The sequence below is a fragment of the Coturnix japonica genome, chromosome 5 (genome assembly GCF_001577835.2).
Source record: "Coturnix japonica isolate 7356 chromosome 5, Coturnix japonica 2.1, whole genome shotgun sequence".
Classification (NCBI taxonomy): domain Eukaryota; kingdom Metazoa; phylum Chordata; class Aves; order Galliformes; family Phasianidae; genus Coturnix; species Coturnix japonica.
The window spans coordinates 30891384-30909386 of NC_029520.1; the positions used below are offsets into that span (position 1 = coordinate 30891384).

The 18003-nt window shown below is 37.0% G+C and overlaps 1 protein-coding gene across 5 annotated transcripts in view; it reads left to right on the forward strand.

Moving 5' to 3' along the window:
* The window catches only part of STRN3 (striatin 3), a 51919-nt gene extending 39022 nt beyond the window's left edge, over positions 1-12897 (forward strand). For 4 of the 5 annotated variants that reach the window (XM_015864942.1, XM_015864941.1, XM_015864943.1 and 1 more), the window contains 8 exons: positions 3464-3639; positions 3780-3827; positions 4873-4994; positions 6344-6511; positions 6763-6903; positions 8057-8164; positions 9781-9867; positions 9988-12894. In XM_015864942.1, coding sequence (XP_015720428.1) covers positions 3464-3639; positions 3780-3827; positions 4873-4994; positions 6344-6511; positions 6763-6903; positions 8057-8164; positions 9781-9867; positions 9988-10157 — 1020 coding nt within the window. In that variant the 3' untranslated portion in view covers positions 10158-12894. Of the gene's footprint in view, positions 1-3463; positions 3640-3779; positions 3828-4872; positions 4995-6343; positions 6512-6762; positions 6904-8056; positions 8165-9780; positions 9868-9987 lie in introns of all 5 variants that reach the window. The other variant, XM_015864938.1, reaches the window with a different exon arrangement.
* Positions 12898-18003: the final 5106 nt, after the last annotated feature.

Here is an 18003-nt window from a genome sequence, read left to right on the forward strand (position 1 = left end):
GGAATCTGTCCTGCCATGGATCTGAAGAGACTGAAATTCAGACGGTATGTAGTTCTCTTGCATCACGATCATAGAATTACTCAGGTTGGAGAAGACCTTAAAGATCACCAGGTCCAACCGCAGCCTACCCATAGTACCTAACTCCAACAACCCTCTGCTAAATCATATCTCCAAGCACTACATCCAGACGTTTCTTAAACACATCCAGGTCTTTTTTAGTTTTGTTTTTTGGTTTGTTTTGTTGGTGGGTGGTGTTTGTTTTTTTTTTGTTTGGTTGGTTTTTTTTTGCTTTTAAAAATCTTCCTCAGTTGAAGTTTCTTTCAGTCTGATTCTCTGGTGGTTCGTAAGGCAGAAGGACTGAGTTGTTATGTGCTAGGAAGTAGGCATTTCCAGTTCTAATTGTTCTTCTAATCTATTCAGCATTTCTTCACTGCCCTCCTGCCTTAGTAAGAATTTGTGGGTTCTTGTTCTCTGTTTTAGGTTTAAGGAGATTATGGTAAAGGTTTTTTTTTGTTGGTGGTGTTTCTTTTTTTTTCTTCCTTTTGATTTTCAGTGATTGGCATTTCAGATGGCAGGTTTGTTTTTGGTTGGCCTTACTGTTCTAAACATCTGCTTTGTGACTTTTTGTTGATCCAGAGACTGGGATAAAGAATTTATCTTATCTCTTTAATTAACATCCACTGAAGAGGTAGGGAGAGGGCTGATGGGAGAGATAGAAGAAGCTACAGAAGATATATGGTACTGTAGCTGTGTCTTCCTTTCTTTATCTTCTGGCTTTCACCAGTAGAGCATTTAAAACTTAATGGAGCTGTGTGTCTACGCCTTTGTTTGGAGAGGTTTCTGATTTGTCCACCTCAAAACATTGATATGGCGTTACATCTTATATTTTACTTTTTTATTTTGCGACTGTCCTGTTTTTTATCTGACATTTATCCTTTGTAGTCAGCAAATACATTTTCCAAGTTCTCTGTCCATGTTTTTGTGACGTACACTTTTTTGAAATAGAGTACTGTTTGTTTTTTCATTAGGGGTCACAGTGATCTTCTTTTAAAAGATGTTAGTTGTTCACTTGGTAAGGTTCTTTAAAAAGATGGACAGGGAGAATTAAACAAAAATCTGTTTATATTTAACTACGTTTCAAGGAAAGGTGTTCATAGTGTTTTCTTAGAAGAACAAGATGCTGATATCTGTTCTAGGAAACAGGAAGTCTTAAAGCCTTACTTAGTGTTGGAAATGCAGCTTCTTTTTCTAAAGTTCTGTCAGTTTGGTACCTTGTGTTTCAGTGTCTCTGAACTACTGAGAATGAAGTTACTGGTGCACCAGCCATTTTAACAATAGCAGTTAATAAACTTTTTGTTGTTTTTAAGTAAGGATGAGTGTTCTCAGTCCTAGTTTTCTTGAAAACAAGTCAAGTAAAGAAAAATCACAAGTGTAACAAAAATCATTGTACGCCACACTGAAAGAATCAAGGTCTTTTCTTTCATCCAGGGTGTAAAGTGTTGAAGTTAAGCACAGCTGTTCTAGATGCTGGGCTTTAATTTCTGTAAGCCACGGACTGCAACAAGTGCATGAGGCAACAGAAGTTAGCCAGGTAGATGAATGTATTTATATAATGATGATCGGAAACATTAAGGAGCTCTGTTAGCTAGAGAAATACTTTCTTAATACTTAAACAGAGCTCCAGAGTTCTACTCTGCTTCTTCATACAAAGAGGATATTATTCTTTGTATAAAGGCTGTGCAGTGCAGTATAGTTCTAAATAACTTAAAAACACAATAAAATAAATAATAACTTAAAAAGACAAAAAATACTGAGATATTCGATGTGCTGCAGAGAAGGAGGATTGAAAGTAAAATATTTTGTAGTGAAATTTGTTACATAGTATATTTTAAAAAGGTTACATTGCACATCTAGTATAACAGATTTATTTCTCTTGATCTGATATTGGCATAGTTTGCATTTAGGCCAAAAAAACCCAAATACCTTAATGCACAGGGAAAGCAGATGTCTACCCATCTATTTTAACTTAGAACAGTAAATTGGATTGTCTGAGCATTCCTATTTATTTTGATTGGACATGATCAAATCTAGTTTGAGTGACTGCTGATAATTCAGTCTAGGATAGAGATGTTATGGTTTACATTATTGTTTAATTCTTTGTTTTCAGTTGTGACATCTACTAAAATTTTTAGTAGATATGAGAGCATTTAATCTCTCCATAATGTTGGGTACTGAGAGATTTGAGCTTGTAGTTGGGAACCACTTTAACAAGTGTGTAACAAGATAGTATATAAGGCAAAGTATAGAATAAGTATCTACTGATTCTTCATTTGCTAATTTTGGTCATCTACCTAAGGTCAGTTTTCTAAAGTCTCTTTATAATTTCTTGAGAGGAAGGGAGAAGTATATGTATGTCTTCTTTTTCCTTGGATGGATGTTTTAGGATAAGTGGAATGTAATCTTTTATGGTGGTTCTTCACACTCTGATTAATATATGTTATATTTGGAGATCTAAATTAGTCTTTGTTGCATTCACTAGAAGTTTTCTGGTAACATTTTTTTGAGATAATTAGCATTAATATTAAGTGTCTACAATTTGTGGGTTTTTATATCTTAATATAATAATATTTTTCAACATAGTCACCACCATTAGCTATGCATTTTCACCAGAGATGAACGGTGAGTGCATTTTTTTTTCCTGCATGGAGGAATTCAGTGTTTCACCTGTGCTTCAAATGCATTTGTGTCAGCTGTCAGTTTGTTAGGCTGCTCCTCTTCTGCAGTTTGTTGCACAGCAACAAAATATAATGGAATATTGTCAGAAAGTTTCAATCTCTACTGTCGTAACACCAGCATCCACTTATGATGTAGTGGGCCAATAACGTAAAATGTAGCTTTCAGAGCAGCCTTCATATTTTAACTGTTTCTCTGTACATGCCCTATCATGTAGAATTATTCAAGATTTGCATATGGTTCCTGTCATTCTTAGTCAAGATGTTAATCAAAGGAAGAGATCTGGGGACCTGGAGTTTATTTTAATTGTCTTTAAGTGATAATGGGCTTTTGAAAGTTGTAATCTCTTCCTTTGTTACAGAGTATATGATAAGCAATGAAATCGGTATTGGTTTTGTTTTTTTTTTTTCTGGGTAGAAGAATTAAGGTATTGTTGTACAAAAGGATTAAAACAGAAAAAAAATTGAAAATCTAAGCTTCTTCTTTGCATATTCAGTATTATGTTCTTTTCTACACTGGAACAAAAGAAGCTTCTGCAGTAGGAAAAAAATATATTGCAGACTTTCTTGCATGCCAGAGAGGGAGTTGCATATGCATATAGATCAATAGTGAAATGCATATTTGAGTATGCATCAACTGAATTAAGAAAAGCAAGCTTTTCTTAATGTACAAATACTTGTTATACATGGTTTTAAAACTCAATGTAATATAATGCCTTCTCTTTTTTAAGCTGCCAGCTAATAAAGATGCCTTCCGAAAGACATGGAACCCTAAGTATACGCTACGCAGTCATTTTGATGGAGTGCGGGCATTAGCTTTTCATCCTGTAGAGCCTGTGCTGGTTACAGCCTCTGAGGACCATACTCTAAAACTTTGGAATTTGCAGAAAACGGTTCCTGCCAAAAAGTAAGTGTATGGGTTTCATGAAGCATTAGTTCTGTTTTTAAAAGTCTTTGAAGTTGATTCTCTTAAAACTGTTAAATGCTTCTAGAGTTTTTCAGTAGAGACTTCATTTGGTGTAATAATGTTTCCTCTTCATCTTTCAGGAGTGCCTCTTTAGATGTAGAACCCATCTACACATTTAGGGCCCACATGTAAGTATTTATCAGAATTACTTGATAATTTTCTGATCTCCTGGATTCATAAAACACTATATAGACAAGATTATACTCTTTAAAACCAGATCGATACTGAATCCCTATCATCAATTGCGGACTCCACAATAAAATAAGAAGGAAGGAAATGTAGAAGATGATACTGGAATTGCCTGAGCAATGTTTTGGGCTGGGGCTTTTAATATGTAATACCTAAAGAAAATAGATAAGGTTGAATTCTAGTAGTCTGACATAGTAGCCCTCAGTTTTGAGAGGTGAAAAATACAGTTGCAGTCATCAAGAAAAAAAAAGGAATTAATGCAGGCTCGACATTCATTTATCCCTGTGTCGAAGCATGTAGGTGGATTCAACTAGCAGTATCTGTTTTCACCGGCTTAGAATATGTAATTTCAGTTTGCTAATCTGCACTTAAGACCAGTAAACTATATCTTAAGCATGACCTGTTGTGAGCCAGCCATCGAATTTTGGGATATTGTTTTACAAGACAGTTAAACCTGACTTAGTGTTATGTCCAAAGGTGCTGCTTCCTTCTGGGACACAGCTTGTCTAGTGTCCCTGCAAACAGGTTCAAGAAGTTAAACCAGCAGTAGTCTAGCCTTAACCAAGAAGTACTCCTCCTACGATTATTTTTCTGAGCCAGTTTTCTGAAGCATATGTTTCTGTCCATCTGAGAAAGTTCACAGTTTTAGTGGTAGGGAGCTAGAACAACCTCTTTCAGCACAGCTCATTTTTAGATAGGCATAGATTGTCTGTTTAAAAAAATAAATAAATGTATGTATACATTCCTTCCTGCTTTGCAGACTTAGTTTCTACTGTAGTAAGATTGTGTTCTTGAATTGCTTAAATTTTGATAATTGTTATATATATATTTTAATGTAGGTTTGTATAACTTGCTAAGACTTAAGGTTTTAACAGAATTTTTTAATCCAGGGTATTTGTTTTTGCCTTTTTAAAAAGAGATTGCGAAATTATAACTGTACTGTTGTCAGTACCAGTAAACTACTTATTCTCTGTCTCCCAATAGTGGACCTGTATTGTCATTGGCAATTAGTTCTAATGGAGAACAATGTTTCAGTGGTGGTATTGATGCAACCATCCAGTGGTGGAACATGCCTAGCCCTAACGTGGACCCATATGACACCTACGGTAAGCACCTTTTAAAAGAAAAGCAATCTATAGGTGTTGTCTTGGACACAAATTTTCCACTTGGCAACATGTTTTCGAAGCCTATTGCACAATGGGAATGCCACTTATCAAATGAATTGCGCTTTCAAATTTTGTATGCAATTACTGTTTGCTGCTAACTTCCGTTTGCATTAGTGACGTGTTGTCTATAGAACTGTAACAGAGAAAGTGGCAAATCGTAATGTTTAAATAATGAAGATATCGGTTGTATCCCTTTCTACGAGACAGGCTTTTTACTTTGGTTTTCCAAAATCTGGAATTTTAATGCTGTGTAGGCAAATTGTTTTTGCATTTCATTTCCCATAACCAGTGACTTAAATTGCTGTTAACTGTATGAAAAACTAGTTTGTCTCCCTTATGCTGGTGTGGTTCAGCAGTATCACATGTTACTGAAGTTTGAATTGGTTTAGAGGCAGGACTGTTGTGTATTCTTGCTCTTTTGGTTATGCCACTGTAGTAAGTGATCTGATACACCGCTCAGGCTGCAAAATCTGTACCAGTGAGGTGAAGAGAGGAAGCAATGCTGTCTTACATCAATTTAAAAAGACTAGTAAAGTGATCTTAAAATTTACATGGGCCTCAGGCAGTCACTACTGAAGTAACAAAGTAATTTTTAAAAGCCAGAGTTCTCTCAAGTTATTTTTCCTCCGTAGGGCTTTTGTTTGCAAGACTTTGTTTTAAATTTCACACAAAATTAAGTTTTGGAGATTTTTCACTTAGTCCTTTCCACCTACCTTTTTGTCTCTGTACTACTCACAGCCTGGTTTATTGAAAAACCCTCTATGAAAAGTAGCTGTAAAATATAGATATATTTCTTTGTTTCGCAACAAAAGTAAACTTGTTTCAATATTTGGGTGCCCAGATTCTTTAGAGCACCTATGAGTCAGCAGAGTACAGTAAGTTGGGGGGGGGGAAAAAGCAGTATTACAGTGAAGGCATCAGAGTTAGAGGAACTCAGAGTTTGAGTAACTGATGAATAGGCTGATCTTTTTTGTTTTAGGCGCTTTTACATCTTGCACAAAGAAAAGGCTGCAGTAAAGAATCTTTAAGTTAGTAAATTTAGATGAAGGAAGCAAACCTCTCAGAGAGGAGGTTATAACAAATGTTTCATATATCAATACTTTTAGATTTTCCTACTACTGATATTCAAAGAATAGATGAGTATAACTAACAGATCTGTAAGAACACAGATGTGGTAAATTACTTATCAGTATTTTAGCAAATGTGACACATAGCTGTTTTACTTGAAATATTATTTATATTGAAATGCTATAAATACTTATTTGGTTTCTGATCTTTTGTCTTTCCAGAGCCAAACGTTCTAGCTGGCACACTAGTTGCTCACACAGATGCAGTCTGGGGTCTTGCTTACAGTGGTGTTAAGAATCACTTACTATCTTGTTCAGCAGATGGCACTATTAGATTATGGAACCCACCAGAAAAAATGCCCTGTATTTGCACTTACAATGGAGAGAAAGGTAAGTTTTTTGCTGGGAAATTTTGGTTTTGAAAATTTGTTATGAGATATCTGATGAAGTTCTTGGCTTGTCTCCATTTTTCAAAGCTAGTTAACACGACTAAAGAGAGATTCTTTTAATAAAATAATCCTGATGCTGTGGTGTTATTCTGAAGGGAGCAAATTAAGTATGGGTAAGCTTAATGCTTATGTTGTTAAGAATGTTAAGATGTTCTCTTGTTGCTAAAGGCATTTTTTTTCCTCACTTTTTAGAGCATGGAATACCTACATCAGTTGACTTCATAGGTTGTGATCCTGCTCATATGGTGGCATCATTTAACACTGGCAGCACAGTCATCTATGATTTAGAAACATCTCAGTCAGTGGTAATGCTTTCATCCCAAGTAGAATCTGGTAAATAAAGCTCTTTTCTATTAAGTATTTAACTTGAATGAAGTGCCTGTATGAAAGTTTTATCATGTGGGAAGTAAAAAAACAATAATACAATTATTACTTACAATAATTACTTACAAAAATTGCTTACAATAATAAGGGATTTCAGCAAAATATTCAGTGTAGAATCTGTCCAGATTGTGCTTCAGTTCTCTCTTATGGAACATGTAATATTAGAAATTCTGTTGCTACAAATAAGGTGTTACATAACTTGTTGTTGATAATTGTATATAGTTGATGAGACTCTAAATAGAGGACTTGTCTTCAGTACTTCATTTTCTTGAATCTATGGAAGTGTTTCATAAAGAAAGCGTTCAGTTTCTGATTATTCAAATCTTTGCAAATACATCTAAAAGAGTAGTGCAAGGGAAGAATTTGCTTTTCCTCTCCAATTAGTCCAATTCACTTAGTGATTGTTCTTATAGTATCAAGTAGCATGTAGATAAGATAGCTTTTGCAGATTTTTATAACATGTGCTGAAGCCTATACTCTGGGTATTGTGCATAGCTGACACTGACAGTGAGAAGCACCATTGCAGATTGGAGAGATTCCTTTCCTCCTTTAAGAGAATCTCAAAAGAAATCAACAAAACAAGAATGAAGGAAACAATCTTTAAGGCAGGAAGTGTATTATGAGGACTATTCTGAGAACTTACGAAGATGCTCTAAACTTTCAGTATTTCTTTAAGCTGAAATACATAAAAATAATATCTGCTGGAATCTTGTAGGTTAGGTTGAGTTTAGATTTTTTGTTTGTTTATGTTCAAGATGTATTTTTTTTTTATATGAAGGTATAAGAGTTGTGTTCTAAATATATGGGCGATTTGTTCCTTTCCTTATTTGTTTGCCATCCATCTGAACAATCTTTCTTATGTGTAAACCAGCTGTGCAGCTTTAACCTTAAAGTACATTGGCAGGAGTATACCTGGCTTAATCTATCTTCTGTTAAGGCAAGATGGTGGTTATTATTAGATGTGTTGATGTTGTTCTGAGGGTGTTTCTTATATAATGTTAATACAGTATGGTAAAGTGGAATGCTAGAATATTTTCATTTTAGCTTTAGCCATTTCTTTAAGGCAAATGAGTATATGTTTGTGGTTTTTTTTTAATTTCAGGTGTACAATCAAATAATCACATTAACAAGGTAGTAAGTCATCCCACACTTCCTGTTACTATTACAGCTCATGAAGATAGACACATCAAATTTTTTGACAACAAAACGGGTAAGGGTAAAGAGACCCTCATGTGAATGTATGAATATGTTCCAAGTAGATCTGGATGGATATAGGAAGAATCCATTTGTAGAGAATATACTAGTGACCAGGACTTGATGTTGTTCCAAGATTAACTTTTATATGAAATTATGCCATCCCTTGCAACTGTGACTTCAGCAGTCAGAAACATTCCCTTATACAGAGATGGTTATGGCAGGCCAGAATATCCTTTTAAATTAGCAAGATGTTGATTTATAGAATATCTCCACTATTTTATTCCTGTTTTCACCATTTCCATGCTTATCACTCCAAAGTTATCACTCAGTTATATTTTCAATTCTCAGTCATAAAAATCATTACTTGGTACTGAGACAAGATATGGCCCTTAATTCATTGTAGCAGTGGAAGCCTTTGTTATATTTAAGTTGTTGGTTAAGTTCTATTCGACTTCAATTTTTGAATCAGCTGTCATTTTCTGTGTGTTATCCTACTAAGCAGGAAGAGGGGGGGGAAAAAAAAAAAGCATAAACTGACTTCTGTATGTATGTGTGCAAAACCCCTGTTTAAAATGTCTGCTTAGGAGATGAAGAGGGGTGTTATTCTGGTATTTTTGTTTTGGTTTTATTAGCTTTCTGCCTTTAAAAAGAAAAGGATAAGATGTTTTTTCCCCACTTCTTCTCACCTGTGGTCATTAAATATGCTGAAATGATTACTCCGAAATTCAAATGTATTACCAAGTCTTTAAAAGTAACAAAGGAAGATATGGCATGAACAAATAACTGCGTTAAAGACTGGAAATGGAAAGTGACCAGGAAGAAATGGAGATCCTTGTAGGCTTGAGAATAAGCACATTAAATTCTGTGTGGAAAAATGTGTGAGGGAAAGGAATAGCCAACAAAATCAGTTAATATATTGTATGAGTTCCTGATGCATACATACTTGTACTTTGTGTTAGTCTCCTATTGCTCAAAAAAGGATATAGCAAAAAAAAGCGTTTCAAAGAGTGGTTTAACATATGAGAAATGACAAATTGGGCTAAGATTCTTCAGGAAAAGAGAACTGGATAAAGATGACAGAACTTTTTCATGTTGGTTATGGTCTTACTGTGGACTTGTTAGCTTACTCTCTTTTCCAAAACAAGAACTAAGGTTCAACTGACAAAGAGTCCAGGGGAAATGGCACAGAGTAGTTGGATATGCAGGTAACCACTTAGGTTTGTAATGTAACTGAACAGTTAATTTTAGAAGTTGGAGAACATCTTGTATCTAAAGTACCACTTAGTTGTCCTGTTAGATGGACCTTTGATATTACCGAGTATGTCTTTTCAAAGCTTTGTCAACAGTATGTTAGAGTGATCAGATATGGGGACATTTGCTGGACTAAAACTACTGTTATTGCTATTTGAGAAGATGCCAGATATATCAGTACTTACGATATGAATGCCTTTGAGAATTGCCATTTACCCATATGTTTGTACAAGTCTGTGGTTGAAACTTAATAATTTATAATACAACTGTAGTTTTCAGATATTCAAATCAGTGTTATTCTCCATTGCACTTAATGGGAATATTATTTTTAGAAGAAACAGTTCTTCCCAGGAAACTGACTGTTTATTTTGCTTTTAGGTAAAATGATCCATTCGATGGTTGCTCACTTGGATGCTGTCACGAGTCTAGCTGTAGATCCTAATGGAATCTATTTAATGTCTGGAAGTAAGGGTTTTTTAATTCTCTTATGTTTTATGCATATTGTATTTCTTTTGCTTTTAAGCATCTGACAAAAATCTAATCTTGTAATTTTTTTATTTGTTTTTCTTGTTTTTCTCCAAACAGGCCATGATTGTTCCATTAGATTATGGAATTTGGACAGCAAGACATGTGTGCAAGAAATAACAGCTCATAGGAAAAAGCTGGATGAATCAATTTATGATGTAGCATTTCATCCATCAAAAGCATATATTGCCAGTGCAGGAGCTGATGCCCTTGCCAAAGTATTTGTGTGACACAGCAGAACAAGCCTGCATCATAGCAGCAGGTCTGTTTGGACAAAAAAGAGGGAACGCGTCACTGCCATCAATAAGGTTACCAATAAGACACTACATCCGATCTGCCTGAGTGAAGGCTCTTAAGTGGGGGCAGGTTTCAGTTGGTGAAAAGTCACCACATCTTGAACAATGTCAGGCTCATTCATTTAACTGTAATTACTGTATTCGGGGGGGTGGGGAGAAGTAAAAAAGGAAAACCAGTATTTGTAGCCTTGACTGGATATGAACTGAGCGTATGTCTGTTCTTTAGGTGTCTTTAAGCAAACGTGGAGTCTGATCTTACAAAAGACTTTTATTTTGGACTCTGTGTGCTGCCTTAGGGTTAGGAATGTGGTGCTCTTGTGGGGGGAAGTGAGCTCCAAGAGTAGCTTTCTTTTCATCTCTTAGTAATCTTCTGTTTATCAGTTGAATGCCACAGATTCCCCTTTTAAACTTTTATTTTGCTTTAAAGAAAAGGAAATTTAACTTAAAATATTTTAGCATTAGTTGCACAAAATGTTTGGATAAAATTCTAGTTTTTATAAGTCTTTTTATATATTTAGCCTGTCACAACAGTGCTCAAGATTGTATTGATAATGTTTTTCTGCATTATAGAACCCTAAAACACAGAGAACTCACTGACCCGCTGCCGTGTAACCACACTCTTCCCTTCTTTTGCCTAATACAGCTCAGCTAAGTCCTTGCATAAGGATGCTAATTCTTCATCATCGCGTAACTGTCTTCATAAATAAAGGACTGTAAAATGTGTTTAAATGAAACACAGAGGGGTTAACACCCCCCAATGAACTCTTAAAAAAAAATAAAAAAATATTAATCTTGGCATCCTATCACTATGTGATATTTTGTACATCTTACTGTATTTACGAGTTTATTTATCAAGGATTACCCATCTTGCTAATGGCCTATTGTTATTTATTTCACTTTTTGTTGGTCTTTATATCCTTTTATGTAGTGTGTTAAAGGGCCCTGTATATCTATTATGGCACTCTTTGAACAGTCTAAAATAGATAAGAAAATGGGACATTTCATGATTCTAAAGTTGCAAACCAAGACTATTTTTTTTTTCCTTTGGTTAAGTATTTGAAGTGGAGTGGATTCCAAAAACCAATCTTGTTTCAGAACTTTTGGAGTGATTTTTTTTTTTATTTTATTTTATTTTTTTTTTGCGTTTCAAATAGAATACAAAAGTAGTTGATTCAAGATTCATAAATCTGCTGTGTTTTGGCTAGTTATTCCCTGCTTTTATTTTATTTTTGGATGTGCTTCAGTTTATGATGTAACTAAACATTTTGTTTGTGTAATGCATGATTAATACAATAAAGTATTTTTTCTAGTCTTCCACAAAACTTTTCTGATCAGTTTGCGAGTTTTGATGAGTTTTGTAAGGTTTCTGTTTTACAAACTATGAATCAGCAAATTTTTAAGATTGTACCACATAGCAGAAGTACAGCTGTTGAAAAATAATGTATATAAAATGCATATAATAAATATTAAATGGTGTACCTGTATGTTACTGTTGGCTACATTATTTTGTGTTGCACAGTTTGAAAGTGTCATTCTACAAGTTACTAAATTAGGTCTAAATTTTAGCAAAACGATCATTTGTTTGTTATGCTTATAATCTCCTTTGCTTTTCGGAAACTGTAATAGTTGTCTGGATGTCAACACTGTTTCAAGCAGCACCATCCACCTATAAGAACATGTTTCCACTGTATTCCTAAAGCGTTTTACAAGAACAAGCTGGAAATTGTTGAAGTATTTTTAGAGCCCTTATAAGATGATCACACTGGTTTTGCTTGTCTTTGTACATGAAGTGATTCTCAAGTGATTTCAGAACCAGGGAGGGACTGTTTTTACTTCAAAATGCCATGAAATCATTGTGTTGAATTTAAAAGGAATAAAACACTCATTCATTTCTAAATGCTCACAATTTGTCTGTATGTCAAATGTTACCCATTAACCTTTGCTATTTCTTTACAAGTCCTCCAGTAAAGATGATGTCCAGAAGGGCAGTTGTCTTTGTAAAGGGCTGGTCCAACAGGTCAGCAGTTTGCATCTCTGTGATGAGTTGCTTTCCTGGTAGTTTATCAGTAGTAAAGAAAACTGCAACACGAAACTTAGATTTTCTTACAAAAGTGCTGTTTAGGAATAAAGTACCTTTCGCTGGAACATGTTCCTATAGGTGGTTCTGGCTGTATTGTTCCATGTAAGTTTCCAGTTCAGCAGTAAGAATGTATCTTATGCCATCTCCTGTCAAGCAAATTAGTATTTTAAAAACAAGGGGAAAAGGTGCCCATGGTAGACACAATACTGCAGTAATATTCTGAAATTAATTTTGTTTTAGTAATACTGGTATGTTGTTTGAAATGTGTTACAGTAAATAATAATTGTATAGGAATTGGATAACTTTGTCCATTATCATGAAGATTGAGGGTGAGGCCTTTCAGTAACTGCTTGTAGGACACTAAGACTTTACTTTTGAAATTAACATTCAGCTGATTTGCACTTTTTTTTTCCTTTCAGTCTAAAGCATTCAACTAATCAACAGACAAGAGAGTCTTTGAATTTTATTGGAAGTAATTTCATAATTGCCTTTTCTGAAGCCAAACATTGTTTCTGGCAGCTTTTCCAGACCGCTGCATTTTAATGCTTAAATGAAATGTGATTGTTTAATAAACATTGCCATGCATAACAATTACTTTTTTTTTTTTTGAGTTGTATTAAAATTGAAATGGTAAAAACAAAAAAAAATTGCTTATTTTCTTTAATTGAAATCTCAGTCATCTTAGTTCACTGATGCATAGCAGACAAAATGCTGTACTGAAGCTTCCTTTATTGAATGTTCGCAATAATCTCTCGTACAGTCTTAGTCTATTTACTGTGGGTTATAATGTTCTAAAACCTTTATTTTTAGATTAGAAGAACTATTGTATTGGTGGTGGAAACACTGATAGTCCTGAAATTTCAATTTAGGAAAAACACCTCTGCAAGGACCAATTTCCCTCTGTTTTGGAAATGAGAACCAAGGGATGCACCCTCAAAAACCTGACCAGAAAAATACCAAAATGTTTAATATTAGGGGTTGGTATCTAAGACAGTGTTGCTTGAATAGTCCCACTCCCTGTCTTCCTTTTTTTGTATTGTAGGAACTCCTTTAAGTACTGAGCTTTCTGCAGCTTATAAAACGTATGTATGAAATACATCTGAAAAGTTTTAACAAGCCCTAATCAAGAACCTTCCCTAATTTAGGAGTCATATGGAATTATTTATCCAACTAGGCAGTAATCAAAAACTTCTTTTTGTGGAACTCTGGGCTTGAGGAAGCATTGTCAGGGTGTACATCTCTTTCACTGCACGCTAATTGATTTAGTTTAAAACTGGCAGAGCACTGTCCTGGCATGAGATTTCCAATCAAAACAAAAGGAGGCCCTGGGATTGTTTTATAAATCAGGTGAGCATGAATGGTGGTATGAGTTCCATATTTAATATGTTCTCTGTTTGGAGAATACACACTTGTGAGTTCTGTTGGAACTAAATGAGAGACTGAGAAGTAGTGAATTTAAAAAAAAAAAAAAAAAAAAAAGTCTGGAAAATTGAAGCATCCAGTATTACTGGAAGAGGGAAAGACCTGAAAAAGACATTTAAAAAAAAAAAAAAAAAAAAAAAAGTAAAAGTAAGGGGAAAAAAACGTCAAAATGCATTGCTTTGTTTTCTAAATTTATCAGAACCAAATATTGAGTGACTTGGTGGGAAATGACATGTCTTTCCTCTTTGTCCTCCTCTTATCTGGAGGTTTTAATGCCTTCCACCCCCATAGAAGACATCCAGTCTTTTAAGTGTGCATAGAGCAACAAAGTATTTGTTTTTAAACATTTATGGGTTTTATGGGAATTAATATCTGGAGCGTTCCCTAGTGATACCAAAAAAGCAATGTGAAGAAGCCTCAATCATGGGACTCTCGTTTCCAGGAATCGCTGAACTTCAGTGCTGTGGGAGTCTGCAGCGGTCGGTGCAGTGGAAGTCGTGCTGTACTTGAGCAGTAGTTTCTGTTTCCTTGCTTTACGTGCACATTAAACTAAAAAGTCATATTTCTCACAGTGAGGTGTTTTCTATGAGATCCAGAACCTTACTAGGAAGCTTGTAACTTTCTTGTTACTGATTTCATCTTAATTTTGGTATTGAGAACAGCTGGGAGGTAACTGATAGCGTTCAGCTGTGTGGCTTAATTCTGAAGCACGGTGCCTGCTGTGTGCCAGCCACTCCCGAGCACGGGCTGTCGGTCATTGCGGTGATAGCAGAGCTCTGGCTGGGGGTAGTGCTGCACCGCGGAGGGTCGGTGCGAGTATATAATGTGCAAAGCGCGCTTCTGCCCTGCACGTGCTAGAGGCGCTTGGGATGCAGGTTACGTTTCAGTGCTGCACAAATGAATCAGAAATGAAGGAAATTCGGGGCCCCGTGCTCGCGTGGAACGACGCGCCTGGGCTGTGTCGGGAAGCGCTGACCGCGTTCACCTCGTGGGAGCAGAGCAGCGCCCGTGAGGTACGGGCGGCCCCAGGGCGGCGGCGACGACCTTCGAGCGGGGCATGGAATGCTGGATGTCGGCAGCGAGACGTGAGTAGGCCCGGGCGGGCGGCACGGGGTGCGAGGCCTGGGAGGTTGAGAGGTGGTGCTCGCCTGGCAGGGTGAGCGGGGGCACCTCCTGAGACTGCACCGGGGGCTGCCCAGCGAGCTCCTGGGGCTTGTGGAGGGGTTGGTTACGGCCGGTGGTTGGCAGAGGGACACGTGCTCTTTCCTTCGTTGGCCTCGGGAGCCATTTTCTCTCAGGGGTGCTGTGGAGGAGATGTGCTCCTGGCCGCTTCCAGGTGTCTGGCCTGATTGCTGTTGGTTTAGAGTTCTTTTCCTGTACTTTATATGCTGTTTGATAAACGTGTGGGTTGTTTTTTCTTTCTAAAGGGAAAGTTTTTTCTGAGGAAAAAGTTTGTTTCTTGATTACATGAGCATTTTGCATCGAAGCTGTTGTCAGACTTACAATTGAGTGGGAATAAGGAGCTCTTGCTCAGTGCGGAAGGGCTCTTGTGAAGGCAGCAGGGAAGCAGCCAGGCCGTGGGCCGAGCACTGTGTGCCTGTGGGTGTTGTGGCTGCAGCTGTCTGCCTTCAGAATTCAGAGTGTGATGGACAGAGCCATCACTGCACACCTGGTACTTCTGGTGGAGTGGTCTTAACTGAAGAAAACTGCAGGTTTTCTGTGTTACTTCGAAAAAATATGGCGTCTTAATGACAGCAAGTCCTGTCAAATGCTTTTCAATGTTACTTTGCTTCTGCGGTAGTTGTTTATGAAACAGGAGTTGTATTTTAGCTTTGTGCATTAGTTCTTTGACTATTTTACCTTTAGTAGCCCAGGTGAGTGACTGCCCCTCTGAACAAGCGTTGCATTCTCTTAAGATGGTGTGCTAACAGTAGCTGTGCAGAAGAATTTCTCAGAGGGATGACAGAGTTTCCATAATCTCAGTGATCTGTGTAACATTAGATCGTTTCCATGGTGTGTATCTACATTCTGTGGGAAGCTTTATTTTTTTTGGTGGCTGTTTTTGCTTGAAGGGGCAACTTATTGTGGCTGTTTTCATTGTGCATGCAGCTCCCTCTGGTCCACATTCAGACGTGAGCAGGTCAGTTCACTTTAGTTAAAGCCTTTGCTGATGTGTCTGCTGTGTGCTGTGCAAGAGTTCTGTCCTGCTTCTAAACCAGCTCCTAGCCCTAATTAAAATGTGTAGTCAGCATGGCAACACTGCGCGCTTCATTGCAGTCTGAATCTTTAGATGAGATAAAGCCACTGTCTTCCTACTTCTCTGAACAAGTACAATGTTATCAAAGTACCTAAGAGCAAATGTCAGAGAATGACTGGAATTACTCAGAAATAATGATAAGTTCCCAATCAAACTATCCCATTAAAAAGCTTATTTTAAATCAAAACTATGTTCACTTTTAAGTTATTGGTAAATGAGTATTGTATTTTTTCTCTTTTTTACTTTTCTAAACTTTGCCAGTATTTTGACTTGATGTTGTCTTTCTTTTACTTGTATTCCTTGGCAGAGAAGTGTTTATCGTATTGTAATCTGATCACATACACCAGGGCAGAAAAATAGTTGTTATCCCTCTGCTTACATTCTGCCATATTCTGATTGCTGCTAAGTCATAAAGGCTCTATCTGACCTCAGCGGAGGATGAAAAAGTTTAGTTAGCATTTACTAGTGAAAACAACCGTGCAGAATTCTCATGGCTGTATCTTAGGAGCTGGTCCAGGACAAGGTTTAGCTGTGAGTTCACTGCTGCCCCGAGGCCGGGGCGGTTCAAGCCAAGAACCGCTGGCTTCCAGGAGGGTGCCCTGGGGCTGAGGGTGGGCTGCTCCACAGCAAGGGAGTGCCCACCCATTCATAAGCGGGCTGCAGAAGTGGTGCTGTTTGCTTCATTGTGTCCCTATCTAGGATGGCTAGAGCTTCCTCCAGACCTGGGAAATAGGAAGGATGCGGTGCTGGTTTGTATGCAGGCACAGATGAATGTAAATAAGTGTTAGTGTGATAAAACAATAAGTATCTTTTAAGCAATAAAAATGACTGATGATTGAGGATACTTCACTAACTGAACTTGATTACTTGAAAGGAAAGGAAATTATGATCCTAATGAGATTAAATTCAAAATGGGCAGTTTGCTTCAAAGCAGAAATCAAACTTCTGGATTTTATCATAGACCGCAGATTTTCAGGACCTATTCTTCCTTCAGCTGAAACCACAGGCAGAATCCCTGCTGGAAGCCAAAGTTTGCGCTGCAGTTGACAGACATACGTAACTGGAAAATGCTCTTGCTTAGATTGCAAACTGTTCAGTCAAGGTTTCTGTTTATTTGGTGTCTGTATTTGGATGACAGATGATCACAAGCTTTTCAAACGCACTGGTTCAGTTTCTCAAGAAAATCCTTTGTTTCCTGTCCTAGGTCCAAACCAAAGCCAGTCAGCATGATTTTCTTTGGACTGCTGTTAGTAGGCTGGGGATCTAAGCCTCCAGCTTCCAGACAGTTTGTTAAAGATACAAGCTGATCTTCTGTGACAGAGTTCTCAGGCCTCCTATGGCACTTGCGTGCAACAGAGAAATTTTCTGTGATTTTTGTGGCTTTGCTGCTTACTGGAGCTAACTTACCCATAAGCCTAATAAAGGAAGGGAAGTGCTGAGCAAACCAGAGTCTCTGCATTTAGAAGCAGTGACTGAGGGAGCTGGAGAAACTGCCCCATTAAAAAGGTGGTCCAAAATCAAGGCATCAGAAGTTGTCATCACTTTTGTTCTTCAGAACAGAAGAGATGAAAATAGAGTATTTGTACTGTGTGGAGCCATACTTCATAGAAGAGAAGGCGTATGTGGCAATGCTAATGTGAAATGCAAAAAAGACTACAAACACTTATGGGAGAAAATACTGTTCTGCTGAAACTGCTCTAGTTCATAAGTTAGAAATCGAAGCAAAGAGAGGAGCCCTCACCTCTTCCCTCTCCCCTGGTTACTTCAGAAGATATAGAGAAGTGTAGTCACTGAGTTTTGATCTAAATGGTTTTGAGCTGGTTACTGTGTAGCTCTTTCTTGGCATTGAGTTTGAGAGACAAAGTAAATTCCTTCAAAGTTATCATTTTCTCTTAAGAGTGTTAGGATAATCTCACTTTTGGTTTGTGTTGTTTTCTTGTCTTTTTGTTCTCTTGGTGAATCTATTAATACTTTAAAAAGAGCAATAAAGGTCAGCTTCTGAGATGGTCTTTTTACATATG